The sequence below is a fragment of the Carcharhinus amblyrhynchos genome, chromosome 4, assembly GCF_965287045.1.
Source record: "Carcharhinus amblyrhynchos chromosome 4, sCarAmb.v2.hapA, whole genome shotgun sequence".
NCBI lineage: Eukaryota > Metazoa > Chordata > Chondrichthyes > Carcharhiniformes > Carcharhinidae > Carcharhinus > Carcharhinus amblyrhynchos.
In genome coordinates this window covers 103109787-103136356 of record NC_137327.1, presented here as the reverse complement: position 1 = coordinate 103136356, position 26570 = coordinate 103109787, and the positions used below count along the sequence as shown (strand labels likewise).

General features: G+C 40.0%; 1 protein-coding gene across 2 annotated transcripts in view; it reads left to right on the top strand.

Annotated features, from left to right (window-relative positions):
- Positions 1 to 26044, top strand: part of LOC145342282 (transmembrane protein 33-like) — a 132192-nt gene extending 106148 nt beyond the window's left edge. For both annotated transcript variants that reach the window (XM_080187715.1, XM_080187714.1), the window contains 2 exons: positions 13238 to 13321; positions 24510 to 26044. In XM_080187715.1, coding sequence (XP_080043841.1) covers positions 13238 to 13321; positions 24510 to 24636 — 211 coding nt within the window. In that variant the 3' untranslated portion in view covers positions 24637 to 26044. The remainder of the gene's footprint in view (positions 1 to 13237; positions 13322 to 24509) is intronic.
- Positions 26045 to 26570: the final 526 nt, after the last annotated feature.

Genomic DNA, 26570 nt, shown 5'->3' with positions numbered 1-26570 from the left:
GGCAGCAGGTTGCAATCCTTCGGAGGTCAGTAAATGGCCAGTTAAAGGCCACAGTAGGCTCAAGGTCAGGCATGTCACCTGACCTCTTCCCAGCACCCCACCTAGATAAAAATTTCAGGTACCCGCTCCTCCTACCTGGCATCTTTAGATCCGCTGGCAGGAGAGCATAAAATCTAGCCCATTGTTATTATTAATGGCACTAGCATTTTGTTCCAGATTTTCATTGGTTATTTGAATTATGAAGTATTGGTTTTATTTGAAGGTGGACATTAAGATTAGTCTTTAGCTGAATGCGGGGACTGCTTGGCCACGCAAGAAATTAGTACTGAGTAGGTGTTGCTTCAAACTTTGCTGATATATCGTTTCTTAGGTAATCCTGCTCTTGATTTGTTCCCAAGTAGTCCAACGCATCTGCTTCTCTTGAAGTTGGTAGAAAGTTCAAGAGCACAGCAGGAGGAGTTATGAAATGTGAGACTCCATTAAACTGAGAGGAATGTACAAAATGAGGATGTTTAGTATATGGTACTAAATAGGGGTATGCAAATAATATTTTTCATATGTTCAGTCAGTGACTTTTTTAGCTTTAACTTTTCTTTCAATTAAAATTTAAGATTTAGATTCATTTTGGATCCAAAGTGATTTCTTGTTGAAATATTAACATATTTTTTGCCTTTTAAAGGTGACATCCCTGGCAACCTTAAGACAATGGTTTGTGCCTTGGTAGATCCACTCTGGCATATCAGTTTCTGCCACATTTGCTGCATAGGAAGACAGTGGACTGAGAATGTGAATGGTTCACTGGCTTCTGTTTTTTCTGGTCCTTCATCTCGGCTACTTGAGCTTTTCATTTCTGCTCACCCCTTCCAGTGTCCCTTCAAACAGTCAGTTTGCAGAGCTTATGACTGTCAGTGACTGTCTCCCAGTTGTCAGTTTGTCACAATTAATTCTGTGTCTGTGTGTGTCTCTGTGTCTGTGTGGAGAGAATATGCTTGCCATGCCCATGAGTGTGTAACTTATCCAAGTGAAATAGCAAAATACACTAACTGTTGCACACACATGCACTTGAAGTTCACTGACGCGCACGCACGCACACACACACACACCAATGGATTATAGAGGGAGAAGAGTAGATTTGCCAATTTAGGCCAGGATTGTCCAGGCCCTACGCGGCAGATGTCCGTTGATTTTGGCAGGACCAAAAGATCGCACTGGCAGAAGGGGCTGAAAATTTCCAGTTTTGGAGCCAAGAGAAATAAAAGGGGTCTGCAGTTTTGAGCCTCGGCTGGCTTTATGCTGAATTAGATGGTCTCTTACTTCAGTGGTCCTGATGCTTCTGATTTAAAGATGTGGATGACTGATTTGGCTGTTTTCCTGGAGACAGCAGTGCTTGGTTGAATTCTTTAAGAAGGCTTTGCTCAGATGGCCAAATGCCTTGGTGTGATCGATGACAGCATTATATATCGGTCTCCTTTGTTCACAACATTTCTCTTGCAGTTATTGGACTGAGATGCTAATGTCAATTGTGGATTTTCCACTTTGGAAACCACAGTGAGATTCAGGATAGATGGTTTCAATTGAGTCTGACAGGAGCAGTGCAAGAAAATACTTTTCCCACAATACTCAGCAGGGAGATCGGTCAATAGTTATTTCAATTGCTGCGGTCACCCTTCTTTTGCAGGGACACAATCATTGCATCTTGCACATCCAGGGGTGCTACCCCCTCCTTCCAGCAGAAACAGAGAAATTTGTGCAGGTACTGCAGGAGAGTGGTTTCTCATTCTTGATGAGTTCAGGCAGTGTTGCATCAGCACCTAGAGATTGACACCTGGCATGCGAGTCACCTTGCTAAGCTCCTCCACTGTGGGTTCAGTATCTGTCTTTGCCAGATGACAGACAGGCTTCCTATGATGTCTTGAGTATCCTTGGTGACAGCATTATCTCTACAGTACAACTTGAAATAATGTTCCTCCCATCGCCAACTCTTTATTGCAGTTGGTGATGATCCACCCTGCCTTTGTTTTCAGCAGAGCCATTTTCTTTGCTGATGGGCCTGTTGCCTTTTTGAACTTTTCATAATGCCCAGGAAAAGGCCAAGCTGTGGAATAGCACAATTCTCTTGATGCTGGCAACTGGTATCCAAATGAAGAACTTTCTGTGAGAAACAAGCCAAGTAAAGATTCAAATCTGACCTTGTCTCAAGATGAAACCATATGAGATCTGAATTTTATTACCACCTGGACCTACTGTCCTGAATACTCTCCTGGAGTATGATTCCATCTTGTTTAGAGTTTTGTTCTGTGGGCTAATACCAATTGGGAAATGCATGAGACATCGCAAATCATTTTAAGCGGGTAACTGGATTCAGCAGAAATGATATTCTGTCAGCTTTGTTTTTGAACCAGATTTAAATCTACATTGCAAAGACAAAAAAGCTGTGTTAACCATCCATTACTGCATCTTTACAGTAGTAATCTAGTCATCCATGGAATTTGTATAGTAGTTTTAAACTTTAAACAGATCTTGCATTCTTGAATTCCCCACTGTCCTGATGTAATAATTAATTTACAGTTTTCAAGTAACTAAGTCTGTGAAAAATCCTGATGTCCTTGAGTACAACAAAAGCAGTAGTAATTTGAAAATGTAAATTAAATTTGAAAACACGACCATATTAATTCCTTCTCGTATGTTGTAAATCACCAGACCTGGCATATAAGTCCACATATGCAGCTCCCAGGGTCATGTTTTTCAAATGTTTGATATGTTAGGCGATTACTTTCCTGTCCAACTACCCCTCTTCTCAGCCGCAACATAAAATGCTCACATTAGTAGTCAGCCTCAGCTTTTCGCCTCTTACTTACCAGTATCTTCTAATGGTGCAAGGGATCAAGCAGGTGCTATGGGCTATGTTGCAAAGTTGTGAGATAGTTTAAGATACATTCGCTGTTTATGTCAGATGACACTTCAGTGTGGTTACCACCATGCCTACGCCAGCAGTTCATTTTTTGTTCGGCCTATAAGTAACATTCGAAGCCTCAAAGATCCCTCCAAGAATCATCTACAAGAAATGTTCTCAAATGATTAATGGTTCTTGGGCTGAAGTTTCTGCAGAGTGATCTGACATTCTACTTAATTTTGTTCAATGTTAAATTCACATAACGCGCAAACAGGCTGTGCCACCCAATTGATCTATGCAAGTGTTTGTATTACACATCAGCTTCCTTCTATAATTTACCACTTTGATCCTCAGCCCTACATCTTCAATTTCCTCAAGTCTTTCAATGTTGTATCTGCTTCAGTGGGGACATTGAGAACTAGAGGGCATAGTTGTTCCTAAATCAGGTAAAGAGCTTAGGAGAAGTATCTTCACATAGGGAGGTCTTGTGGCACAATAGGTGGCATCCCTACCTCTGAGCCAGAAGTTTCAGGTTTGAGTCCCACCCCAAGACTTGATAGCCAAGGAAGGTGCATTCATAACATGGCCTAACAGGTTGAGTGTCAACCTGCAAAGTCTTCCAACACGCCAATAGCTGGTGGAAGAGCAAGAGAGGATCCTGGTCAGCCACGCTTGATGTGGAATGGTGCTCCTGAAGCTATAAGCCTTTGACAACGGACTAGTGTCCTGTTCCAGAAATTACTACCTATGGAAACAGACAAAAGTCTGGAATTAGAGTATTTACACACAGTGGCAAGAATGTGGAATTTGCTGCCATGTTGCGTGGTTGGAAGAGTTTCTCACCATCCACCACCCCAAACCCTTCATAATTTTGAAGACCCTAAACAGGTCTCTTCTTGGTCATCTCTTTCCAGAACAAGATTTGTGATATTGAAATTAATGTTCATTTTTTTCCAGCAGAGTGCACTTTGGAAACCAGTGGAATAAACTGTAAATCTTTTAAGATTTCCTGTAAAACAGTAGCTTTCAGGAAATTACTGGACCTTGAGTGACTGCGAACAGGTGCTTTCGATAAATACATATTGCAAAAAAGATGTCTTCCTGGCTGTATTTATACTGTAGCCAAACTACATGTGTTAGAAGTATTTGAAATGTTCAGCAAATATAGTAGATCCATTAAATATGTTTCCACCACTTTGTTTGAATGCTTATGGAACATTGCATTGTGGAACAAATATCAAATAACATTAACAAGCTGCGACTAGTGTTTTCTGTGGAGAGGAGAAATGTTAATTGCCATTTGTTTTACAGGAGACTGGGAGAAGCCACTCGTTTCATCATGGAAAATGCACAATGAATTTGATTGTTTGTTATTTACATGTTTCCTTTGCAAATTTCTGTTAAGTGTTTGGATTTCCTGTCCGCCTCTGAATTATAAGCACCTATCCCAGATGTAGGGTGCGGTCAAATGACTACTTTCTTTAATCTGGAAAGAAGAAAGTGAAAATGTTTCCCACTTTTATTGTACTGGAGAAATCAAATGAACAAACCGAGTTTTCAATTGTGCTTTTGGCACGTTTCCATTCAGTACCAACACAGATGGCTCTGTTGTTGCAGTGGAGGCAGAAATACTACATTAATGTTTAAAGGGATTAAAAATCCTCTTGGCAGTCATGACATATGTTACCACTTAATTGTTGCATTCGTTGCTTCTCCTGCTGTTAAAAAACCTGCAGTCATTTCGTCTGCAGCTTATAAAGTATTGAGTGAGTTTCATGTTCAAACCAAGCTTTCAACAAACCTTGTTCGTTTTTTTTGTGTTTTGTAAGTGTATTCATACATCTTATCAGATGTCAATGGCTTGTCACATTACAACGCAGCATAAGGAGGACATTCATATTACATGATATTGGACCATATGAACAAGAAGCTAGGAAAATGTGGTCGACCTACATCTGCACTGCACAGAGCCATGAAAGTCCCATCTTAAACTGGCCCAAACTGATTTTGTAAAAAACGGGTCATATTGAATAGTGGAATTTAAATTAAAATGTACTTCAATTATTTCAAATGAAGTTCTCGGGAAAGTAAATGTTCCTTTTGATTTGATTCTTGCAGGGGTCAGATAGAAGAGTGGATGTTTTTCTGGTACATTTGTTACAATCCTTGTATTTATTTGTATGGGCCATGCTAAAATCTAATAAGGCTGTTGACCCACTGATTGGCTAGGATGTTTCTACGCCTATTTAATTTGTGAATTTATTCATTGGACCGTAGGACCACCACAGTGGCATAGTGGTTACCACTGCTGCCTCTCAGCGCCAGGGACCCACAATCAGTTCCCAGCATGGGTCACTGTCTGTGTGGAGTTTGCAAGTTCTTCCCATGTCTGTGGGATTCCTCAGAGTGCTCCAGTTTCCTCCAACAGTCTGAAAGACATGCTAGTTCAGTGCATTGACTATGCCAAATTCCCCCTCAGTGTACCCGAACAGGTGCCAGAATGTGGTAACTAGGAGATTTTTACAGTAACTTAATTTCTGTATTAATGTAAGTCTACTTGTGACACAAATAAGTTTTAAACCAGGTGCGTAGAGCTGCATCAAATGATTAATATTCAACAGTTAAGATCATTGCTATGTTCTGTTGCACCATTTTGGTATATTTCAGGAATTAAAGTGTGACTCCTTTCAGCATTAAATGTTAAGCAGTTTTCTATTGAAAAGGTTAATGTATCCATTTTGCTCTTTCCTGATGCAAATAATGGTCACACACAGGGCAAGGTATTTTTACATTGACTTGATCAGTACGACATGTATGAATGAGAAGATATGAGGCCTCAGATCCAAAGGAACTAAAGCATGGTGTGTAAGCCTGCCCTTCATTTTACCAATTATGTATTTTATATTTTAATCTATAAAAAATATATTGGCTCAGAAATTTGAGGATGCCACATTTTCCAGGCACTAAATGGTTGTCTAAGCCTCTGATATGGCATGGCAGGACAGGCACACTTTTTGCAAGCTGTAATTGTGCTGTCCTTTGGCTGGAAAACGGTATTAGGTTCTTTGCAAATGCAGAAAAAAAACAGGTTGTCATTTGTACATGAGGCCCCTTGTTTGAAATTAAATTGCCCTGAAAGAAGCAAGTTCCTCCAGCCTAACAAGCAACCCTTAAAGAGGCCATCACAAAAAAAATGTGGTTTTAAAAAATATTGTATGAATGTATTGTACGAATGGAACGTTGGCCTTTATAGCGAGGGGGATAGAATATAAGAGTAGGGAGGTCTTGCTGCAACGTACAGGGTACTGGTGAGGCGCAGCTGGAGTACTGTGTGCAGTTTTGGTCGCCGCACTTGCGGAAGGATATATTGGTTTGGAGGGAGTGCAGAAGACATTCACTAGGCTGATACCGGAGATGAGGGGGTTGGACTATGAAGAGAGACTAAATAGACTAGGTCTGTCCTCGTTGGAATTTAGAAGGCTGAGGGAGGATCTTATAGAGACGTATAAGATAATGAAGGGGATGGATAGGGTAGAGGTAGAGAGATTCTCCCCGCTTAGAAAGGATAGCAGGACTAGAGGGCACAGCCTCAAGATAAGGGGTGGGGGGGGTGCAGTTTAGATTGGAGTTGAGGAGGAACTTCTTCACTCAAAGGGTGATGAATCTCTGGAATTCTCTGCCCATTGAAGTGGTGGAGGCTACCTTGCTAAATATATTTAAGTCACGGGTAGATAGGTTTTTGATAGACAAGGGAATTAAGGGTTATGGGGAGAAAACGGGAAAGTGGAACTGATCCACTTCAGATCAGCCATGATCTTATTGAATGGCGGGGCAGGCTCAAAGGGCTAGATGGCCTACTCCTGCTCCTATTTCTTATGTAGCATCAGAAACTGATCATATGCCAGCTGACGCAGGCCAGCGCTCCCTCTTGATTGACCCCCTCACATTTACATACCCTTCTCTTTTAACCTGCTTATTGGCGACGCAGCAGCCAGACATTCACAGCCTCTCACCAGCGATGTGCCTGGGGAGGCCCAGTAGGTCTCCATGGCTCACCAGTTTCAAACACAAGGCCCAGGGATCAATGTTGGCACAAAAAAAAGTTAGCCATTTTATCCTGTAAGTGAACTTATGTATCTTCTTGCATTTGAAGATGTTTTTTAAATCTCTTACTGTATACTGCTCACTCCACTCAGTCCACTCTTGTAAGTGGTTGTTACTCATGCTTCTTTCAGTTCAGTTGGGCAAGGCAAGATCATCTTAATTACCCTTAAATCTTGCTAACAAATTGCAGTAGATTATGCTGTTGTTTCTTCCTGTACAAAGCACCAACTATTTTCCTACTAAGGCTCACCAACATAAAATGTACGCAGGACTTAATTTATATATGACATGTTTATTTTGTATGGACTTGCACAGTGACATGGCATTTTGTGAAATAGTGAATGTATTTAAATTACATTTTAGCAAATTGGGAACCAATTGCTCTAAACAGACTATGACTCTTTGATGAAGAGTAAATATTGGGAATGAACTCAACTAAGTGTTATTCAAAGGGAAAATGAAAAACATTTTAACTCCATTGCACTTGTTATTTTGTCTTGATTTGATCGTATTGGTTCTGTGGATGAAGTAACTTACAGCATTACCTCAGCTGCAGCGGGAGCATTAGTTTTGCAGTCGGGCATCAGATGTTGCAGCTTTACCCTATAGGTCTTCAGATTCTGGGTTTTAATTAGGTGAAAACTTGGCTTTTGGGGCCAGCGTTAAAACATTCTAACGTGGATCCCATCTCAAAATTAAATATGGGCGTCACAATAGCACAGTGGTTAGCACTGCTGCTTCACAGCTCTAGGGACCTGGGTTCAATTCCCGTCTTGGGTCACTGTCATTGTGGAATTTGCACATTCTCCTCATGTGAGCATAGGTTTTCTCCGGGTGCTCCAGTTTCCTCCCATAGTCCAAAGGTGTGCATGTTTGCCACTGTAACATTACCCCTTAGTGTCCTGAGATGCGTAGGTTAGAGGGATTAGTGAATAAGTACATAGGGCCTAGGTGGGATTGTGTTCGGTGCAAACTCGATAGGCCCAAAGGGCCTCTTTCTGCAGTGTAGGGTTTCTGTGATTTCTATGAATTGAATCTTCAAAGGAAAAGAGGTGAATCAACTGCTTACGGAACTCACAAGTAAGCTACATTAATTAGAAATTAAGTTAAAATTAAGAGTAAGAGGAGAGGGTGGGAAGAGGGTGTTTTAGTTGTGTGGTTGATACTGGAATAAAACTGCTCCTTGCATGTGGATAGTTTTTCTGCTGGAATGAGGTATCTTTTGACACCTATCTTAACTGGGTAGTGAACTGATAATCACAAGAATTTGAGATATTTATACTTATGTACAGGGGAATGGCATGATGGTTAACAACATTATATCCCACGTTATTACTACTTTAAATGTAAGACTGAGATTATGGAAATGGTTTAAAATTTAGGTCACACCCTAGGTTTCACAGATATTAATAACAATAATTAAATTCTAAGCCCACAACAGTAAAATAAATGCCGCAAGCTACATTTTAGTCAATCTGGAATCAATCTAAAACCATTTAGAGCAGTACAGCCTGTTTATGAAGAATAAAAGTGTCAAAACCTGTTTCAATTATTTATTATTATAACACTGGATTTTCCTGTTGTATTATGTTATTGGAGTGATCTAATAGTGTAAAAATTAAATAAGTTACAAAACTGTTTAATGTGATTAATAAACATATACATATATAAAGAGCTGCTGATTTTTTTTGTCACTCCTATTAAATGACATTGATTGCCTTTCACCTCAGGGGCATGGCTTCAAATCCAGCCAGGACGAACAGGATAAAAGACCCTTTTGTTGGCTGTAAAGATTCTATGTGAAATAAGGTTAGACAGTTTTAATGTAGCTGCACAGCACAAAACTGTCCTTAATTCAGCACTAATTAGCAATCTCACGCAGGGAGGCCACAGGACTGCTGATGTGTGAAGTGCAAGAATACTGCATGAATGCACTACAGAGTGCTGTTCTAAGTTTGGGATTGAGGCACGTTGCTAGACAGAGGGCGATTTTAACTGCATCTGGCTAGGAGTGCTTTATACTAAGTGCCAGAAAAGCAAAGAGTTCCATTCCCCTGCACTAACATTCCTCAGCTTGATAAGCATTAAAATTTTTGAGGGAAAAAAGGGACATTCTTCCTTTTGACAATTAGCAGTTTTGAGCACACAGCAGTGTGTTCCAATGAATATCTGTTGTAGTAGAGTCAGTCATTTGCCAGCATAGAAACTTGAGCATCGCTTGAAAAAAGTGATATGTTACCAAAGCAATGCCTTAACCAGTCAGAGTCGTTCTGCCTGGTTTGAATTTAAATCTTCCGTGGAATTGCCTCCACCAATCAGAGTCCACTTGCCAACCAATCATCACTATCATCTTGGGCAGTATAAATAGTTGTTCCTCCATAACTATTGATCATTTCTTGCAAGCTATCCTGATGAGTGCAAGATGAAAAACTTTGATAGCATCTCTTTTTTTCTGTAATAGAATTGTTTAGTTGGTTTGGAAGTATTTGTCATGGTAACTGTAGCATGCATTTTGTCCATACAGGAATTCATCATATTTTGGTGGAAGAGAAAAATTAATCCTATGATCTATCTAACAGGCATACACATATGTGGTATATAGTTAGCATATGTAGCATGTTTTCCAGACTAAAATTGTTTTTTGCACCTCCAATGTTAATGTATTGAAGAAGAAATCTCTTTATGAATTAATTTAATCTAGGCCACTTCCTCTGTAATAAAATCATAATCCTTTTCTTAGGGTGAACAATGCTGATATTCATACAACATGGGGCCTGATTTTTTAACTCTGCATGAGTATAGGCTTTGAATGAGTTAAAGTCTCACCTTATCTGTGTCAAAATTAATTAAGCTTTGGTAATTGGCTCTGAAGAGAATTGCATAATTTTTATGTTTAGGGAAAAGCTGATATTTTATAAAGATTTCAGCTTCTTTCTTGTATTTCATTATGTAGATTTACAGAACTAGATTATGTTAACCTTATTAAATTTTCGGGTAATAACATTTTGAAACTCATGCCTTACAGTGCCCTCTTGGGTTCAATATCATAAGTCTCGTCCATAAGTTTAAAAATAGGTATCCGGACAGAAGTTCATTAATTTGTTTGAGTAATTTTAAAAACACAAACCATAAGACATAGGTACAAAAACAGGCCATTCGACCCATCAAATCTGCTCCACTATTCAGTGAAATCTTGATTGCTCCACTTTCTTGCCTTATCCCCACAGCCTTTGATTCCCTTATTGATCAAAAGCCTGTCCATCTCAACCTTGAACATACTTAATGCCCCAGCCATTCAAACATCTGCAGTAAAGAATTCCACAAATTCACTATCCTCTAAGGGAAGAAATTTCTCTTCATCTCTGTCTTAAATAGGCAAACACAGTAACAAGTCTCACAACACCAGGTTTAAGTTCAACCAGTTTGATAGTAATCCCACAAGCTTTCAGTAACGGTGTTCCTTCGTCAGGTGTGTGGAAGGTTCTAGTCAGAGAAAGACCTATAAAGACACACAGTTTACAGAATACTGATTAGAATGCACGTCTTTGCAGCTAACCTGCTATTCAAGTCTTAAAGATGCAGACAATGTGAGTGGAGATAGCATTAGCATAAGTTAAAGAGGTGTGTATTGTCTCCAGACAGTTCCTAGGCGCCACAGCAAAAAACCACACCGACCAGCTCAGAAGACAAACACGGGACACGATGGACAGAGTACCCTTCATCGTCCAGTACTTCCCCGGAACAGAGAAGCTACAACATCTTCTCCGGAGTCTTCAACATATCATTGATGAAGACGAACATCTCGCCAGGGCCATCCCCACACCCCCACTTCTCGCCTTCAAACAACCGCACAACCTCAAACAGACGGTTGTTCACAGCAAACTACCCAACCTTCAGGAGAATGGTGACCACAACACACACAACCCTGCCACAGCAACCTCTGCAAGACATGCTGGATCATTGACATGGATGACATCACCTCGTGAGAACACCATCCACCAGGTACACGGCACATACTCTTGCAACTCAGCCAATGTTGTCTACCTAATATGCTGCAAGAAAGGATGTCCCGAAGCATGGTACATTGGGGAGACCATGCAGACGCTATGACAACGGATGAATGAACATCACTCGACTATCACCAGGCAAGACTGTTCCCTCCCAGTTGGCGAACACTTCAGCGGTCACGGGCATTCAGTCTCTGATCTTCAGGTAAGCGTTCTCCAAGGCGGCCTTCACGACACATGATAGCGCAGTCGCTGAGCAGAGACTGATAGCCAAGTTCCACACACATGAGGACGGCTTCAACCGGGATCTGGGGTTCATGTCACACTATCTGTAACTCCCATGACTTGCTTGGGCTTCTAAAATCTCACTTACTGTCCTGTCTGGAGACAATAAACATCGCTTTAACCTATGCTAATGCTATCTCCACTCACATTGTCTGCATCTTTAAGACTTGAATAGCAGGTTAGCTGCAAAGACTTGCATTCTAATCAGTATTCTATAAACCATGTGTGTCTTTATAGGCCTTTCTCTGACCAGAACCTTCCACACACCTGACGAAGGAACACCGTTTCTGAAAGCTTGTGGGATTACTATCGAATAAACTGGTTGGACTTAAATCTGGTGTTGTGAGACTTCTTACTGTGTTTACCCCAGTCCAGTGCTGGCATTTCTACATCTTAAATAGGCAACCCTGTATTCTTGCAATTATACCCTCTAGTTCTAGATGCTTCCATACGGGGAAACAACTTCTCGCATCTGCTCTGTCAAGCACTCTGAGAATCCTATATGTCTCAATAAGGTCACCTCCCATTGTTCTAAACTCAGTGAGTGGGGGCTCAACCTTTCCTCATAAGAAAATCCTCCATACATGGGATCAACCTAGTGAAGCTTCTCCATTGCCAGTATATCTTTCCTTACATAAGGGGACCAAAACTGTTCACCCTATTCCAGGTGATCCAAACATGGTGTGGGAAAGCCCTTTAATCTCACTGTCACTCTGTGAATAGAGTAATAAAGTGCGAATAGCTGCACACTAGAAAGTAGCAGAGTAGCTGAAAGGATACTTGGGGGGAGGGGGGCATTTTCCCTTCCCATCTGCCATGGGAATTGTAGCAGGCGGGATGTGGATCATGCAAAGGTCTGTTGACCTCGGGTAGGATTTCCCGGTTTTGGGGTGAGCGTGGTCAGAAAATCCCACCCTCAGATTTTCTAAAAGTAAAGTTGTGAATGACCTTCACTGAGGCAAAATAAAATGATGGAAAAAAAGACAACATTTTAAATAGATCAAGTGCAATGACCCTTTTATTTGCAAAGTATGGTGTAGTAATTCAGCCACACGCTTGTTTCCATCATTAACACCCTTTATTGTGAACCACAGGAAAAGGCTGCTCCTGCAGCTTAGAGTCTTCACCTCAGGACCTACAACTCTGGTCCAGGTAAAGTTACAGGCTTGAAGACTGCCGCTGACTCCTTCCCATTGGACAAGCCTCCGTTCAATCAATAAGGCAGTTTGTACTCCATAAAGCCCACGGGTAGATCCATTAATGATACTCCGAGACCTTTGTGGCCATCATAACATATGGCACCTGCTTATTTTGTATTATTGCATAAAGATCAGTTGCATTCATTCAACAAGTGTTCAGAATTCTATTAACTATAATTATTTTTGGTGGAATAAAGCAACTTAAGAATTCTTATCAGGACTCTCGTCATTTATTGTTTGCTCAGATATATTGAAGGAGTAGATGTTGAATAGGCATGTTTATCCAAAATATAGTCAGTCACAAGGGAGAATGATTGTATAGCATGCCATCTCATTCCAATACATGTAGAGCAATACAGGTCAACTATTATAAAAGTAAGGTACTACTATAAAAAGTAAGTTTTTAGTAAAACTGTCCACTGTCGTCACAAAGTTGTAACTGCAAGAAAAGGCATTGATATAGTATCAGCTAGTTAACCCAGTTAAAAACTGGCTTATATCTTATTGATTTAATTGCATGACGGGTTTGGGGAATTGGTAATGTCTCAACAGGATTTTTTTTAACTATCTATTTGTTTTATATATACAAAAAATAAAGGTAAGTAAATGTTGTCTGTTACCGTTTGATCACTTCAATCTATTTATCAGTACTTGGTTTAGGATTCCGCTAACAGCTGTATGACTTCGAACTTAATTTTTATGTTCAAAGTTATTAAATTGTCAACCAGCTGTATGTGTTTATTTCACAGAGGCCGGGCTCATTTATTCCTCCCCTTTTTCTACTATCGTTTCCTGACCCTAAGATATGCATCTCGAAGGAATCCCTACTGCAGGTACGTAAAACCTTTTGCCCCGCCCACATCTCCCATTGTGTTTATATGTTTAAATCAGGTGATAATCGTGAGTCTATGAAATAATAAGTGGGTAGGTAATGGTATTCAGATACTAAGGATTATGAACCAAAACATTAAAAAGCTTTAAACGCTTGGTAAATACATAACAAACTGAATCATTTATATTCTGTAATGCAAAGTTTATTGAGTTAATGCACACGTAACAACCAAATATAGTGCCCTGTATCCAGCCAAAATAGAATATTTTTGATTATTTTATGTCTGGTTTTAATGTTAAAAGTGTAGTCATTTTGTATTAATTGTGTCATATGTCTTTGTTACATTTTAATCCTTTAGTCATTTATTTGTGAATTGATGCAGAAATGAATTACTTAGAGTTACTTAAAATTTTAAAACATTTGGATCCAAAGTGACTTCTAAGTAAGTTGCCTCCCATTTAAGGGAGGGGGAACAAAAAACCCACCTTGACATTATATCTCTCCTACATTCAGACCATCAGAAATTGAGTCAGAAAAGATAATCATGCTCTTTCAACTGACTACAAAACTTTCTGGTGTCATTTTCCTTATAGCCAAACCTGTTATTCAACAGTACTTTAATTATTCAGTACTCCTTACAAAGCAAATTTAATGTGTTTTGATGGAAAGCCAATAGCCATTTCAAACATCATAAAATATGACTCTAAAATGACATATTAATTGTAAACTATAGATATTGTAAGTGACTGGATGTTGATTGCAATGATCTCGTTGGTTCTTTTGTTTGTATTTGATCATTTTTTTTCCTCAAGGATGATGCATTGGGTTACTGGCACTTAGGAAGGAGTAGATTTGTTGTATATGTTCAGTTTTGCTCATTATCCTGGCAGTACCTGTTCTGTTTGGTAGCATTGATGAGAAACATAGCCTCATTGTGCTTCCTCATTTGTTCAATAAAAAAGTACAGCTGATAAATTGATTGAATTAAATCAGCAATAAATCTAATGATAATGGGGCTAAAGGCTATTGCATTGTTTTTATCAAAAGCTAAAAGATTTAGGTTACTTGAAGCGAAGACAAGTTTTAAATGTGAGATAGTCATTGCCAGTGCAAGGCCGACCTCCTCAATCTTTTTCAGTGGAGAAAACAAAGTGTAATGTTGGACACCATCATAGTAAAACTACAGAACAAAAAATGGTAGCAAATTTTTATTTCAAGAAAATTATAATACATGGTAACAATATGGAGCAAGTTGACAAATCTGCAACTGGAATGGTACATTGGCACAGTGGTTGACACTGCTGCTGATAGTGCTAGGACTTGGATTCAATTCCAGCCTTGGATGACTGTGGAGTTTGCACATTCTCCCCATGTTTGCATGAGTTTCCTCTGGGGGCTCTGGTTTCCTCCCACAGTCCAAAGGTGTGCAGGTGGATGGATTGGCCATGCTAAATTACCCCTTGGTGTCCCAAGATATGTAGGTTAGGAAATTATGTGGGGTTATGGGCATAGGGCAGGATTAGTCCTGGGTGAAGATGCTCTGTTGGAGAGCAGTGCAGACTTGATGGGCTGAATGGCCTCCTTCTGCACATAGGGATTCTATGATTCTAACAAGAACAGAAATATCAGTGGAGCAGTGGCAAAAGTAACATCAAAACAAAGGCAAGTACAGGAAAGTTTGAGAAAGCAGGAAAAGTGTTGGTGACTGTGAGTGGAAACGGGGTGTCAGAAACATCCCCAGATATGTGAATAGTCATGGATGGAAAAATTAAGAGTCATTGCAGAGGAAAAGTGTCAGTATAACAGGGAAAAGTAGTCTTACTGGAGACTGTTTTGGCAATGTTATGTTCATGGGAACGTGGAGGTTCATTGGGAGGCCAGGCTAAAACTAAGCATGTCAATCGATGAAAAATAAATAACAAGAAAGGAACCATCAAAAGTAAGAGCTGTATGTTGTTGGTTAGACTTAAAAGGTCATAATGAAGCCATGGACTGAAATGTTCATTCTAGTTATATATGGTAGTGTATACCATTTGCTGCAATGGTGATTTTCGAAGCAAGTTGAGGAAATTAACTCTTTTTGAATGATTAAAATGGGAGGAAGTCTATTGATACAGAAAAGGAGCAGCATTGGAGAGGGACAGGCCCCTAGAAATCTTTGAATTGATAGTGATTTGAAATGAATCTAGAAATCTGTGAAGTTAGCTTTTGTGTGAATACGTTTGATAACTCATTTACAAATATATATTGACCAGACACTGCCAAAAAACTTGATGGTGTTGTGAGGGTGGTCCTATGATGTACCTATAGGCATTTGAGCAAAGAATCATTAGGGTAACTTGTATCTTAAAGGAGATAGTGACTTACCCCATAAGAGGCACAGCAGTTATATGGTAATAAATAATTACACCAGCCGTTCTTTGAAAGATCCGGAACAGTTTGGATAATGACTGCAGCAACTGAATGGCAGTAGCTGGATTTGAGGGAAAAAAGTAACTTGCACATCTGCAAACTCCATACATTCACAGTAACAAACTGAGAACCCACAACTGTGAACTTCATGCAGTCACAGAATAAATGGTGAAGTTACACATGCAATTTGAGTTCTTTAAGCATTCATGACATGGTACCTTTAAAATAGACAAAATCAGTTAGTGCCAAGAAGCAATTACTCAATAGTGAGTCATTGAATTTCCAAAAGTAGCAGATGGATTATATGCATAACAGTGAACAGGAGATGTGTGCCATCCATTGCCCACTGTGGGAACAAATGGAAAGCAACTGTGTGAATCTGTTGTAATATATCATGTAAAAGTGAAGCAGATCTGGTTAAACTGGGGTAATTGTAGCACATTACCTGATATTAAATCAATCTTTTAATAAAAAATGGATCACAAAAGTTAAGCAAAGGAACTCTGTCATCTGTGGTGGAAAAGGGGAAAGCCAGATCAGAGCCTGGTCAGTTATTATCAATGATTAGAAATGATACCTCATGAACATGGTCAATTCTTAGAAATTATATGCAGGATTTCCCCTTGGCAAGTTAGCCACATTGGACTAACATCTCAGATTATGGCATGTGTAAACTCATCCTTGGAATAGAGTCGTTCACAAATTTTGCAGAAGTTGCCTGTGGGAACCTGTTACAGAGTAACAAATGAAGTGATAGATGGCTCAGTGGAATGTTGCAATGAAAACGACATGATAGTCATTGTGTTGTGCAGCAATAGTGAATGGTTAATTGTCCCAATTTACTTTTTGGTGCAAGAATAGTTTTACTGTATCAGTTACAACAGAACTCTGTTGTTCAAATTGTTAGTCACTTAGAGGAACTTTGAAATTCAAAATCAAGATCCAGTCAAATAGAGAGCTGTTTGCATGCCAGCACTGGACATATAAATCATACCACCTTTACTGAAAGAAAGGTGTAAGCCAAAAATTGATATAGCTTTGCAGAATGCTGTCTCCTTGCCAACAATCATACATTATCTATTAATATCAAAATGCCTTCATACTTCCACTGTTGATGAGTTTTATGGTAATCACTATTTTGACCTGAACAGGAGATAATGATTGTCTCATGAAGCTTATTTAATTCCCATGTTGTCTTTAAGGGAGTGCTTGATGTGGTTGAAGTGACCAATATGATCATGCTGAATCCAACCTGATTCTACCATAAATGAACTGGACAGTAAACTTTAAACTGAGACTTGTTAAACTTAAGGGGACTGGACGACCTGATGGCTTATTACAGGGTCCTTTCATTTTTAGGGCCTGGCTTTAAGAGGGTTGAGCATGGAATTGCTTTGACACTGTGGTATGAGTTACTCCTTCCGAGTCAACAACAGAGTCAGGAAAGTTCCTGGCTCCATAAAAGCAACCCAGGAGAAAGTGCCCCGGTCAGTAGCTCTGGGAAACAGTTGAAAATGGAAGTCATGAACACAACTACAGAATGAATGCAGAGGCTGCCAGGTGTGGAGACAGTCTGGGAATAAGGCTAGTCTCAGTGCTCCAACAAATGTAAAGTAGCCCTCAAATACCACACCATCCATGACTCGTACATGCCAATTCATGTCACTTTGTACCAATCTATGCCCTCTAACTCACCTGGATGGACATGGTAAGTATATGGGGAGCTGAGGGCTGCTTTGAGGTCTTTTATAATAATACTACCCAACCCCCATGGCCCTTTATACCATCTCTGCTGACACACATCCCTCTACTACCCTTATAGCCACTGTGCCACATCATGCCAACCAACTCCCCAATCCACCATTCTTTGCTGTTATACCCTCTCTAACTCACTTTGTATCCACCATGGGCAGATTTTGAACCCATGCTGAGATAAAAGTTTTACGGGCTAGATTTTGCATGCCCCACTAAGCGTTCTTCAGGGGGAGCATCTGACAACCCAGTACCTTCCTGCCCACCCCAAGCTCACTCTCATATAGCAGTCTGATGTCTGGTGAATCTGCCAGCTTTGATTGTGAAGGGCAAGTCATCGACCCCACTTCCCCACCCCACTACTCCTCAACCCATCATATGCTTCCCTAAGTGTGAGTTACAGATATGACTTTAAGAAAAACACACATTCATAAAAACTTATTCATGAGATTTACATTTGTTCAATTAAATAACCTCTCTCATTCGAGTGTTTTAGTCGCTGATGAAAACAGATGTTGAAACTCGTGGTCCCTCTTCAAAAAGTCTATAACCACTTGTAGCTGTCAGTCAAACTGTAATAGAAGGTTCTGTGATCAGTCATGCAGCAATAATCCAGTAATGGTAGTTCTCAGGCATGTTTTAGTAGACAGAGTAAAATGGCAAACAATTAATTTGTTCAGTGCTTCATACTGTTGCTGTCTTGCATATTCTTTCAAAGTTTTCTTTGTGAAGGTCCAGCTCTGTTTAAAAGATTTTCTGGATTCTGCATCCATCTTCTTTTCTGCATTTGAACAATTCTCTCAACCTTGCCATTTGTTCTTCTGGTTGTGATCTTAAATTAATGCCTCTCATTAATGACACTGACTGGTGGAAATATTTTTTTCCTTATTTTCAATACCAAAGCACCTGATAATTTTGACATGTTGCGTGGAATATTCCCATTTAGAAAGAAAAAAATTCTTAAATGAAATTGAATTGGCTCTATTTGAAGAATTTGAGTTTACAACAGTTTGTTTGATCAGTGATTGAAGTACTTTATTACCTCTGGCACTGAAAATGGACAGAAATAATGTTTTCACCTGTTTGTCTGTTCGTAAACACAATGGGGGCAATTATCCCACAAAAAGTGCTGAATTGGCAAGAAAACAAGTGTAAATCACGACTGTTATTTCAGTTCAACTTCAGACTCGAATCTCTCCTCTCTGTGCAATGCAGAAGTCACAGTCATGAATATCATTAGAAGCTCGGAAGAGCAGGGCCTATTCACGCCAGAGTCTGATAGTTCCAGGCCTCTGCATTCGCACTGGCCCCGAACTGTCAGCCTACAGTTTGCTGACCAGCTCGATTGTTGGCCAGCCCAGGACTGCCTCACCTCTCACCTCCCACCAACCCCCCCACCCCAATTCCTGATTGCAGCCCTCACAAGCATTCCCGGCCCAGCACCGTTTTTCCCGTCCCGTCCAAGAGTGCCCCAACCGTTGGCCACCCTCCAGCCCTGACCAATCCCCATGCACATGATCTCCCCTAAACACTGCCCACAACAGGCTCCGTCCTATGTCCTGCCCCCTTGACACTGCCTGAAAACTAGTGGGCAGTACCAAGGTGCCCCCTGGGCAGTGGCACTTTGCCCCTTGGGCATTACCAGGAGGCACAGATTGGCACTGCCAGGATGCCCATACCCAGGGGGCACCAGCTCCCGCTGCCTAACATCTCGGGGGTTCCCAATTGCCCCCTTCACTCCAGCAAGATCTCCTGCAAATTCCCCGAAAGTGGAGAGTTACTCTAAACCCCACTTGAGTGAAATATTCCTGGCAGGGTGCGAGATGCTATTGAGCCCAGGGAAATTTAGTCTCAGGCCCAATAATAGCATTGAAATCACATTAAAAATAGATTAAAATCACTTATCTGGTCTTCCGCGTGAGTCTTGACCGTGTGTGAATCCCACAAATCGGCGCATGCGCACATCTCCCAACCAAGCTCTCTGCCGAATAGCCTATTCCTGCTTCTAGATTTTATGTTTCTGTGTTATCAAACACCCCTACTTGTGGCAGATACCACCCAGTACAAATACTATGCACTTCTCATCAAATCCTCCTCCTTACTTCTTTCTTCCCCGCCCCCCCCCCCCCCCCCCCCCCAACCAAAAAAAAATGCTTATCACACTGTAAGCCAACTGGTCTCACTGAAACTCTTACGTCTACACAGGTGTTTCCAGACTTCACTCTCAAAAGGACGCATCTTGGCAATTTCTCCCAAACGATGGCTCCTCTCAAATGCTTTCACCATGACCCGCTTCCAGGATTTCAGTGTCTCCTTTCAGTGTTTGTTTGCCTTGGCTTGCCACAAGCATTTGAGTCACATCACACTAACAGTAGTGCTTCATAGGCTGTATTGAGGTGTCACCAATCTTAGAATTACTTCCAATATCGATCTGCTCGCCAGCCAGTGTCTCAAGGTCTGCACTTTTTAGCTCTGTCTTTACCTAGGAGTCTCTTTCTGCCCCTTCCTTTAATTTCAGGGCCACCTTAAGACTTTTATTTCATTCCCTAGTTTCTAAAACTATCTGTTCATTAGCTTCTGGAACTTGCCTTCTTCCCCTTACTCCACTGTACTGCTACTTGTTTCTGTGAGAGCTGCTATTTTGTCAACTACCTTGTTCCAAACGCTACTGAATCTTGCTTAAAACTAAACTCAAACATTCTTTGTAACCTGTGGGGCCTTTGGTTGCTAAGCAACAGCCTAGTCTTTCTTTAAAACTTACTTGTTTTCACGTTGTAAGCTCTCTAATCACAATGCAGCCACAGTTTGAAATTAAACCAAAATCTACATGCGTGCAAACCCAAAGAGAGAAAATGCTGGGAACTCTTAACAGATCTGGCAGCATCTGTAAGGAGAGAAACGAGCTGACCTTTCCAGTCCAGATGACCCTTTGTCAAAGCTTTGACAAAGGGTCATCTGAACTCAAAACATCAGCTCATTTCTCTCCTTCCAGATGCTGCCAGACCTGCTGAGTTTTTTTTAAACATTGTAGTTAGAGCATCAACCATTCAGGGAGAAGCCTTAAAGAAGAGCTGAATAATTGTGATAGCATTGAGTTAACACGGTGTGACGAAATGTGCGTTGTACTGAGTGCCCTCTTCACTTATATCAGTTAATTAGCCATAGACCACAAAGGATCATCCGCATCTGTGCCCATTAGAGACAATTGTTTATATATAATCTGAGAGACACCAGTCCACTAACATAGGGCAAGGCAAGGAGGTAGGCCTCCATGAATTACCACAGCCGGTACTGGGATTGAACCCGCACCATTGGTGTCATCCTGCATCACGCTCCAGCGATCTAGTCAACTGAGCTAACTGACCCCAATGTACTGCATTAGTTCAAGTCATAATTTTTATAGCTTCTAAAATTTAATTCACTAGAATTCTTTTGTTTCATTTACTTTATAGTTTACATTTAAAGCATAAATGTAAAAGGATGCACTGAGCACCTTTTGCAATACTTCAGTTGTTACTTTTTTATCCACAACATGTTAAAACAAATCTCTTCAGGTCACTGTTTGGGATAGCTAGCAATGCATGACCATAAATAGTTAAAATATTCTTTTTGTTTCATTAATATAGCCATTGGTATGTTTTTCTATTCCCATCCTCAATTTAATCCCATTTTGAACTGCAGAAGAGTAAAGGCTTTATATTAAAACTCCATATGTCTGTCAGTGCAGGATTAGTGCTCAGAAACATTTTGATTCTGTACCTATATACCAAGCCTCTGTTAGAAAGTATTTTAAATAAATGGTATCTTCTATTAGTAAAGAGAAAATGTGATGTTCAAAACTACATAGGTGTAGGAACTCAACTGTCAAAGTTAATAGAATTGAATCCCTACGAATGGAACCAAAGTCAATGTTGTGTGTAATGTGTACTGATGCAGCTTGTCAGCCAATCAGAATTATACAATAGCCTAGGGTGCAATCAAATTTTCATTAAATGTCAAAAAAATTCTTTCTAACCCAATTGTCTGAGCTGAAATTATCAAGGGCTTCAGCAGCTCCTACTGTCTTGTTGCTTTGAGTGTCTGCATCTACCGCTGCCCATCTGCCTATTGATTGGTAGGAAGCCCAGAATGGGAATTCCATCTCATTAATCATGTCACAGAACAGGGATTAAGACAAGTCTTTGGTTTAAGCTGCACAGCATCTGACCATTGCCCATCAGTGCAGTTGATAGCTGATGATATGCAAAGAATGCCTGAAGCCCCATGAGGTCATCTGCCAGCAGAACTTCTGAACAGCCTTCCTTCAGAACTTGGCAAGTGAAACTAGATAACATTGTTTTTTGCACCGAAGGCCAAAATAAGAAAATGCATAAAGTGAAACACTAGCATTGTCAATACGCTAATGGCTGAAGAAAAGTTTTTATCATTAACTCTACAGCTGAAATTGAAAGCTGGAATGGCCCCTTTTTTTTTCTTGCCAGGCTTGTGAATCAAATTATCATTATAATTATTTTATACCAGAAAATTGTTTTGGTTTCCAAAAATCAAATTGTTTTTTTTAACAGCGTAGAAGAAGCTGTTGCTGTTGGTAGTACACTGGCAGCTTAACAAATCTCTCAAAAGCATTAGTATTCACTAAAAGTGGTTACAGTATCAATAATAGTTGTTTTTATTAGTGCTGGAAATGAAGGGGTGAGTGCATCTGATCGATTGTAGTAAAATTCATAGAAAAATAGCATCACTGCCATTTAAGTGCTACATTCCAGGCAAGGGTAGTTCTCAAACAATATCTTGGAACCATTCCAAAATGTTGGCACCCTAATTTCATGTTCAACGGGTACATTCATAATGTACTTCCTCCTCCTTTTCAACTCTGCCCAATCTTGGCTTAACTTAATCACTGTTTTAAAACCTGGAGAGACACGGTGAAATGGAAAGTACAGTATTCAAGAGAAAGCTGAGGAATGGAATATGCGTTTTACTGCAGCCGAAGATACATTTTAATTTCTGATGTATGTAACTGATTGATGCCATACAAGTTCTCACACTCAGATACCACTGAGACTCATTCAGTGATTTTTAGTTCCTATTTTTACATTCTGATGCTATTCTAATTCTAATTTTGGAAACTCAGTCACTATGTTTACATGCATGCACAGGCAGTTTCAAAATTGTAAATATAAAATGTACCTTCATCAAGCTGCTTTTCTTGTATCTGCTGCTTTATTGATTGAAGCTGTCATGGAGCAATGAATCCTTTGATTGCATTCTAAATGCAAGCACCATTAATGTGTTTGCTGTCATTGAAAATTCTGAGTATTAATATAGCAGGGAGTAGGGGCACTGGTAATAAAATAAATCCATTAATGGAAGTAAATGCATTGAACGTCAGATGAAAGTGTCTGTATTTTTACAACAGTTCTGTTTTTCATATTGAAAACACTCGATTTTCTTACTAGACTGCTGACTTGTGTGGTGAGACAGATAAGGTTAATTCTACATTAAAATCTACATGATTTGTGTTTTCATATTAAATTGGCAGTGAAAAGAATTTAATATTAAATTTTCAAATGAACAGATGGAACACTCTCCGCACTGCTTTAACCCCCACCTAGCCCCTCCACATCACTGCTGTTGTTTTAGAAACCATATATCTCTATGTTCTCTCTTCCATCAACATTTGTACTATGTTGTGATTGACAAAGAAACTTATTAATGCAATTTGGTTAGGGTGAAAGTTTTTTTTTAAATCCTGTCTGTAGGTTATTGCATCCCCTTTCTGCTTGTATCCTCTAAATTATACATCATCTTGAGTCATAGGGACAGGCAAGCAACTCGCCCCTGACCATCTGGTAGTACTGTTCATTCATTGCTTTGTATATAGTGTACTCAAAGGAATCACTGTCCCTCTAATTTTGTTTCCTTCATGTGTCTCTTCCTTGTGCTAGTTGAGATACACAAGACAAATTTTGGGACTTGTGCACCAACCATTGAAATACTCTGCATACATTGAAATACTCTGCACAATTATCTGTTCACTTTGCAAGATATTAAATTGACACTTTAGGGATTGGGAGGAAGAGTGCTGGGGGTTTGCTGGTTAAAACAACATATTATTGACAAGTGCCGTTATTATTTGACATATCTACCACTTATCCTCCCTGTGATTTTCATAAAGTTGCTGCATTGATTTTTCTTTGCTATATAGTTCCTACCACAACATCCATGTCTTGAATCAAACTTGCAGTCCAGCGAACAGGAAGGGTGCATGACCCAGTGCTGTTTCTCCCTCTATTTTTTTTTTTCCTTCATAGCTATAGAGCCAAAATTGATCATTCAGATGAAGAATGAGAATTAAAGTTGAATGGTCATCATGAGTTCAGTCACCTCATATATTACATTGATCTAATCGTGCCAAACAGCAACATGGTTCCCCACAGTAGCTGCTTCAGCTACTTACTTTTGTTGCATGGAACATTCCAAGTTGTCTTGTGTTATAATTGAATGAAGAAGCCTAGTTAAAGTTTGAAGGACAGCAGAATGCTTCAGGCTTTTCAGCATGAAATATCTTGGGAAGTGGGTAACTGTATTATAGAATGTTTGATTTTGTCTATCGACCAATACATGTGCAACACATGACCTCGGGGGGCTCTGTTTTATGATAAATAACTTTATAATGTAAGTTATTATCATAAATGGAAATTGGTTACAACATTTGATCATTGGTAGTGTGACTGTGTGAGTGAGATAATAAATCTTTGTATCGGTCAATAACATACCTAGAGGATGCCATGTGGTGATTTATTAAATATTTTAATTTTCTTACATTTAATTTAATCAGCACAACTCAAGTGCCATTCTACATTAGCCAGTTAAACAGTCTTGAGCAGACAGGAGAACCACTCGGTATAAAATGGGGAGGCTTTTGATTTATTACCATGCTCTGAATACATTGTCTTTCACAGCAAATATATAACATGTTGTGATCTGAAGAAGTTAACTGCCTTTCTACTCTTTATTAACAGGACATTGTTTTATGAACTTCGAGTGGCAATAGAGCAGATGTCAGCCAGACCTTCCTGCCCAACTTTCGTCCGAAGTGCGTGTCACAAAGCTATAAAGCTCACCTGTAAGCTTGCTCCAGGGTCATAGAATTCAAGATTCTCCTTAGCACAAATACTTTACAAATAGTGGAATTTGTTACAGTTTAGAATTCTGTAGAGCATTCCTATAGTTTATGCCAACTACGTCACGTTTTGTTCTCTTTTTATGGAATGATGTTGAAATGTATTTTGGTACATGTCTAATATGTGTCTGCTGCATATTCAATTTCAATATGACTGGGATTTCCAGCACAGAAGTAAGTTTATGTCTAGTTAATGAGAGGTGAGAACGAATATTGGATGAATGTAGGCAGATAATATGAGGACTATCTACATGAAGTTCAAGCAAGTAGAAATCTAACATTGGTACATGTGTAAGTATAACCCTAACATGAAAACTATTTAACACCTGCCCTCCACAGGTGTTGAGGTACAAGGAAATAATTTATAATGAAGAGATGGATGTATGATATAACACAAATTTGATGCTGGATCAGTGTAAATCCTCAGTAAAAGTTGCATGTTTTGACATAATGGTGTAAATATTTCAGAGATTAGGTCAAGTAACTAAATAATTACTTCAAAATGCACATAACTAAATTTGTTGCTCAACCTCTTCATAATTTGTCAACTTCTCCCATTTTAATGATATAAATGACTTTCATTTTCTCAAAGCATGCCCTCAGGGACTGACAACTTTAAGCTTTTGTCTAATAATATTAATGATATAATTAAGTTAGTGGCTGGAAGTTTCTGGCTCTTAGCATCAGTGGGATCTTTTGGTTCTGCCGATGGTGCACCCCCACCATGGGTTTCTAGAAAAAGTGGGGTGAATTCCATGGGAAATCCCAATGACAGCAGCGGGCCCAGTAGATTACGCCGCTGGCCAACAGTAGATCACCTCCAGCTGCCGAGAAACACGCCACAGGGAAGCCAGAGAATCTCGTCCAATATCTCTTATACTTTTGTAAAAACCCTCCCAATAAAGAATTTGCAGAACAATTTTGACCGTTTTGCATCAATACCAAAAACGCTGTTGTGGATGGGTAACTCTCAGAGACACTGGCCGTAATTTTCTGACCATTCCCACCGGCAGGATCTTCTGGTACTGACAATGGGTTTACCTGCAGCAGGACCTCATACAACGGGGAGCCCCATTGACAACAGCAGAACCAGAAGACACCTCCGCCATCTTGAAACTTGCTGTGAGGGCAGGGAGGTAGAAAATCCCACCCACTGGGAATGCCATTTCTGATTTGCCGGGTTAGAGGAGTAGGTGATATAATGACAGATGTTCTAATGCGGTGAAGCATGTTTTTCTATCTGCCTTGAATAAACAGCTGCCACTTTTACCTTTCAATTCAAATACTCCTTGGACATAGCAGCTTTTATCAATAAATTAAACTAATCCAGATAGAGCAACTTCCTACTGATGTGCACTATGGAATATAAGAACATAAGAAATAGGAGCAGGAGTAGGCCATCTAGCCCTTCGAGCCTGCCCCGCCATTCAATAAGATCATGGCTGATCTGTCGTGGCTCAGTTCCACATTCCCGCCCTCTCCCCATAACCCTTAATCCCCTCTCTTATCAAAAACCCATCAACCTGCATCTTAAAAATATTTAGCGAGGTAGCCTCCACCACTTCAACGGGCAGAGAATTCCAGATTCACCACCCTTTGAGTGAAGAAGTTCCTCCTCAACTCCGTTCTAAACCGCCCCCCCTTTATCTTGAGGCTGTGCCCCCTAGTCCTACTGTCCTTTCTGAGCGGAAGGAGTCTCTCCACCTCTATCCTATCCATCCCATTCATCATCTTATACGTCTCAATGAGATCTCCCCTCATTCTTCTAAACTCTAACGAGTACAAGCCTAGTTTATTCAGCCTCTCCTCATAGCTCAACCCCCTCAACTCCGGTATCAGCCTAGTAAACCTCCTCTGCACTCCCTCCAAGGCCAAAATATCCTTGCGTAAGTACGGCGCC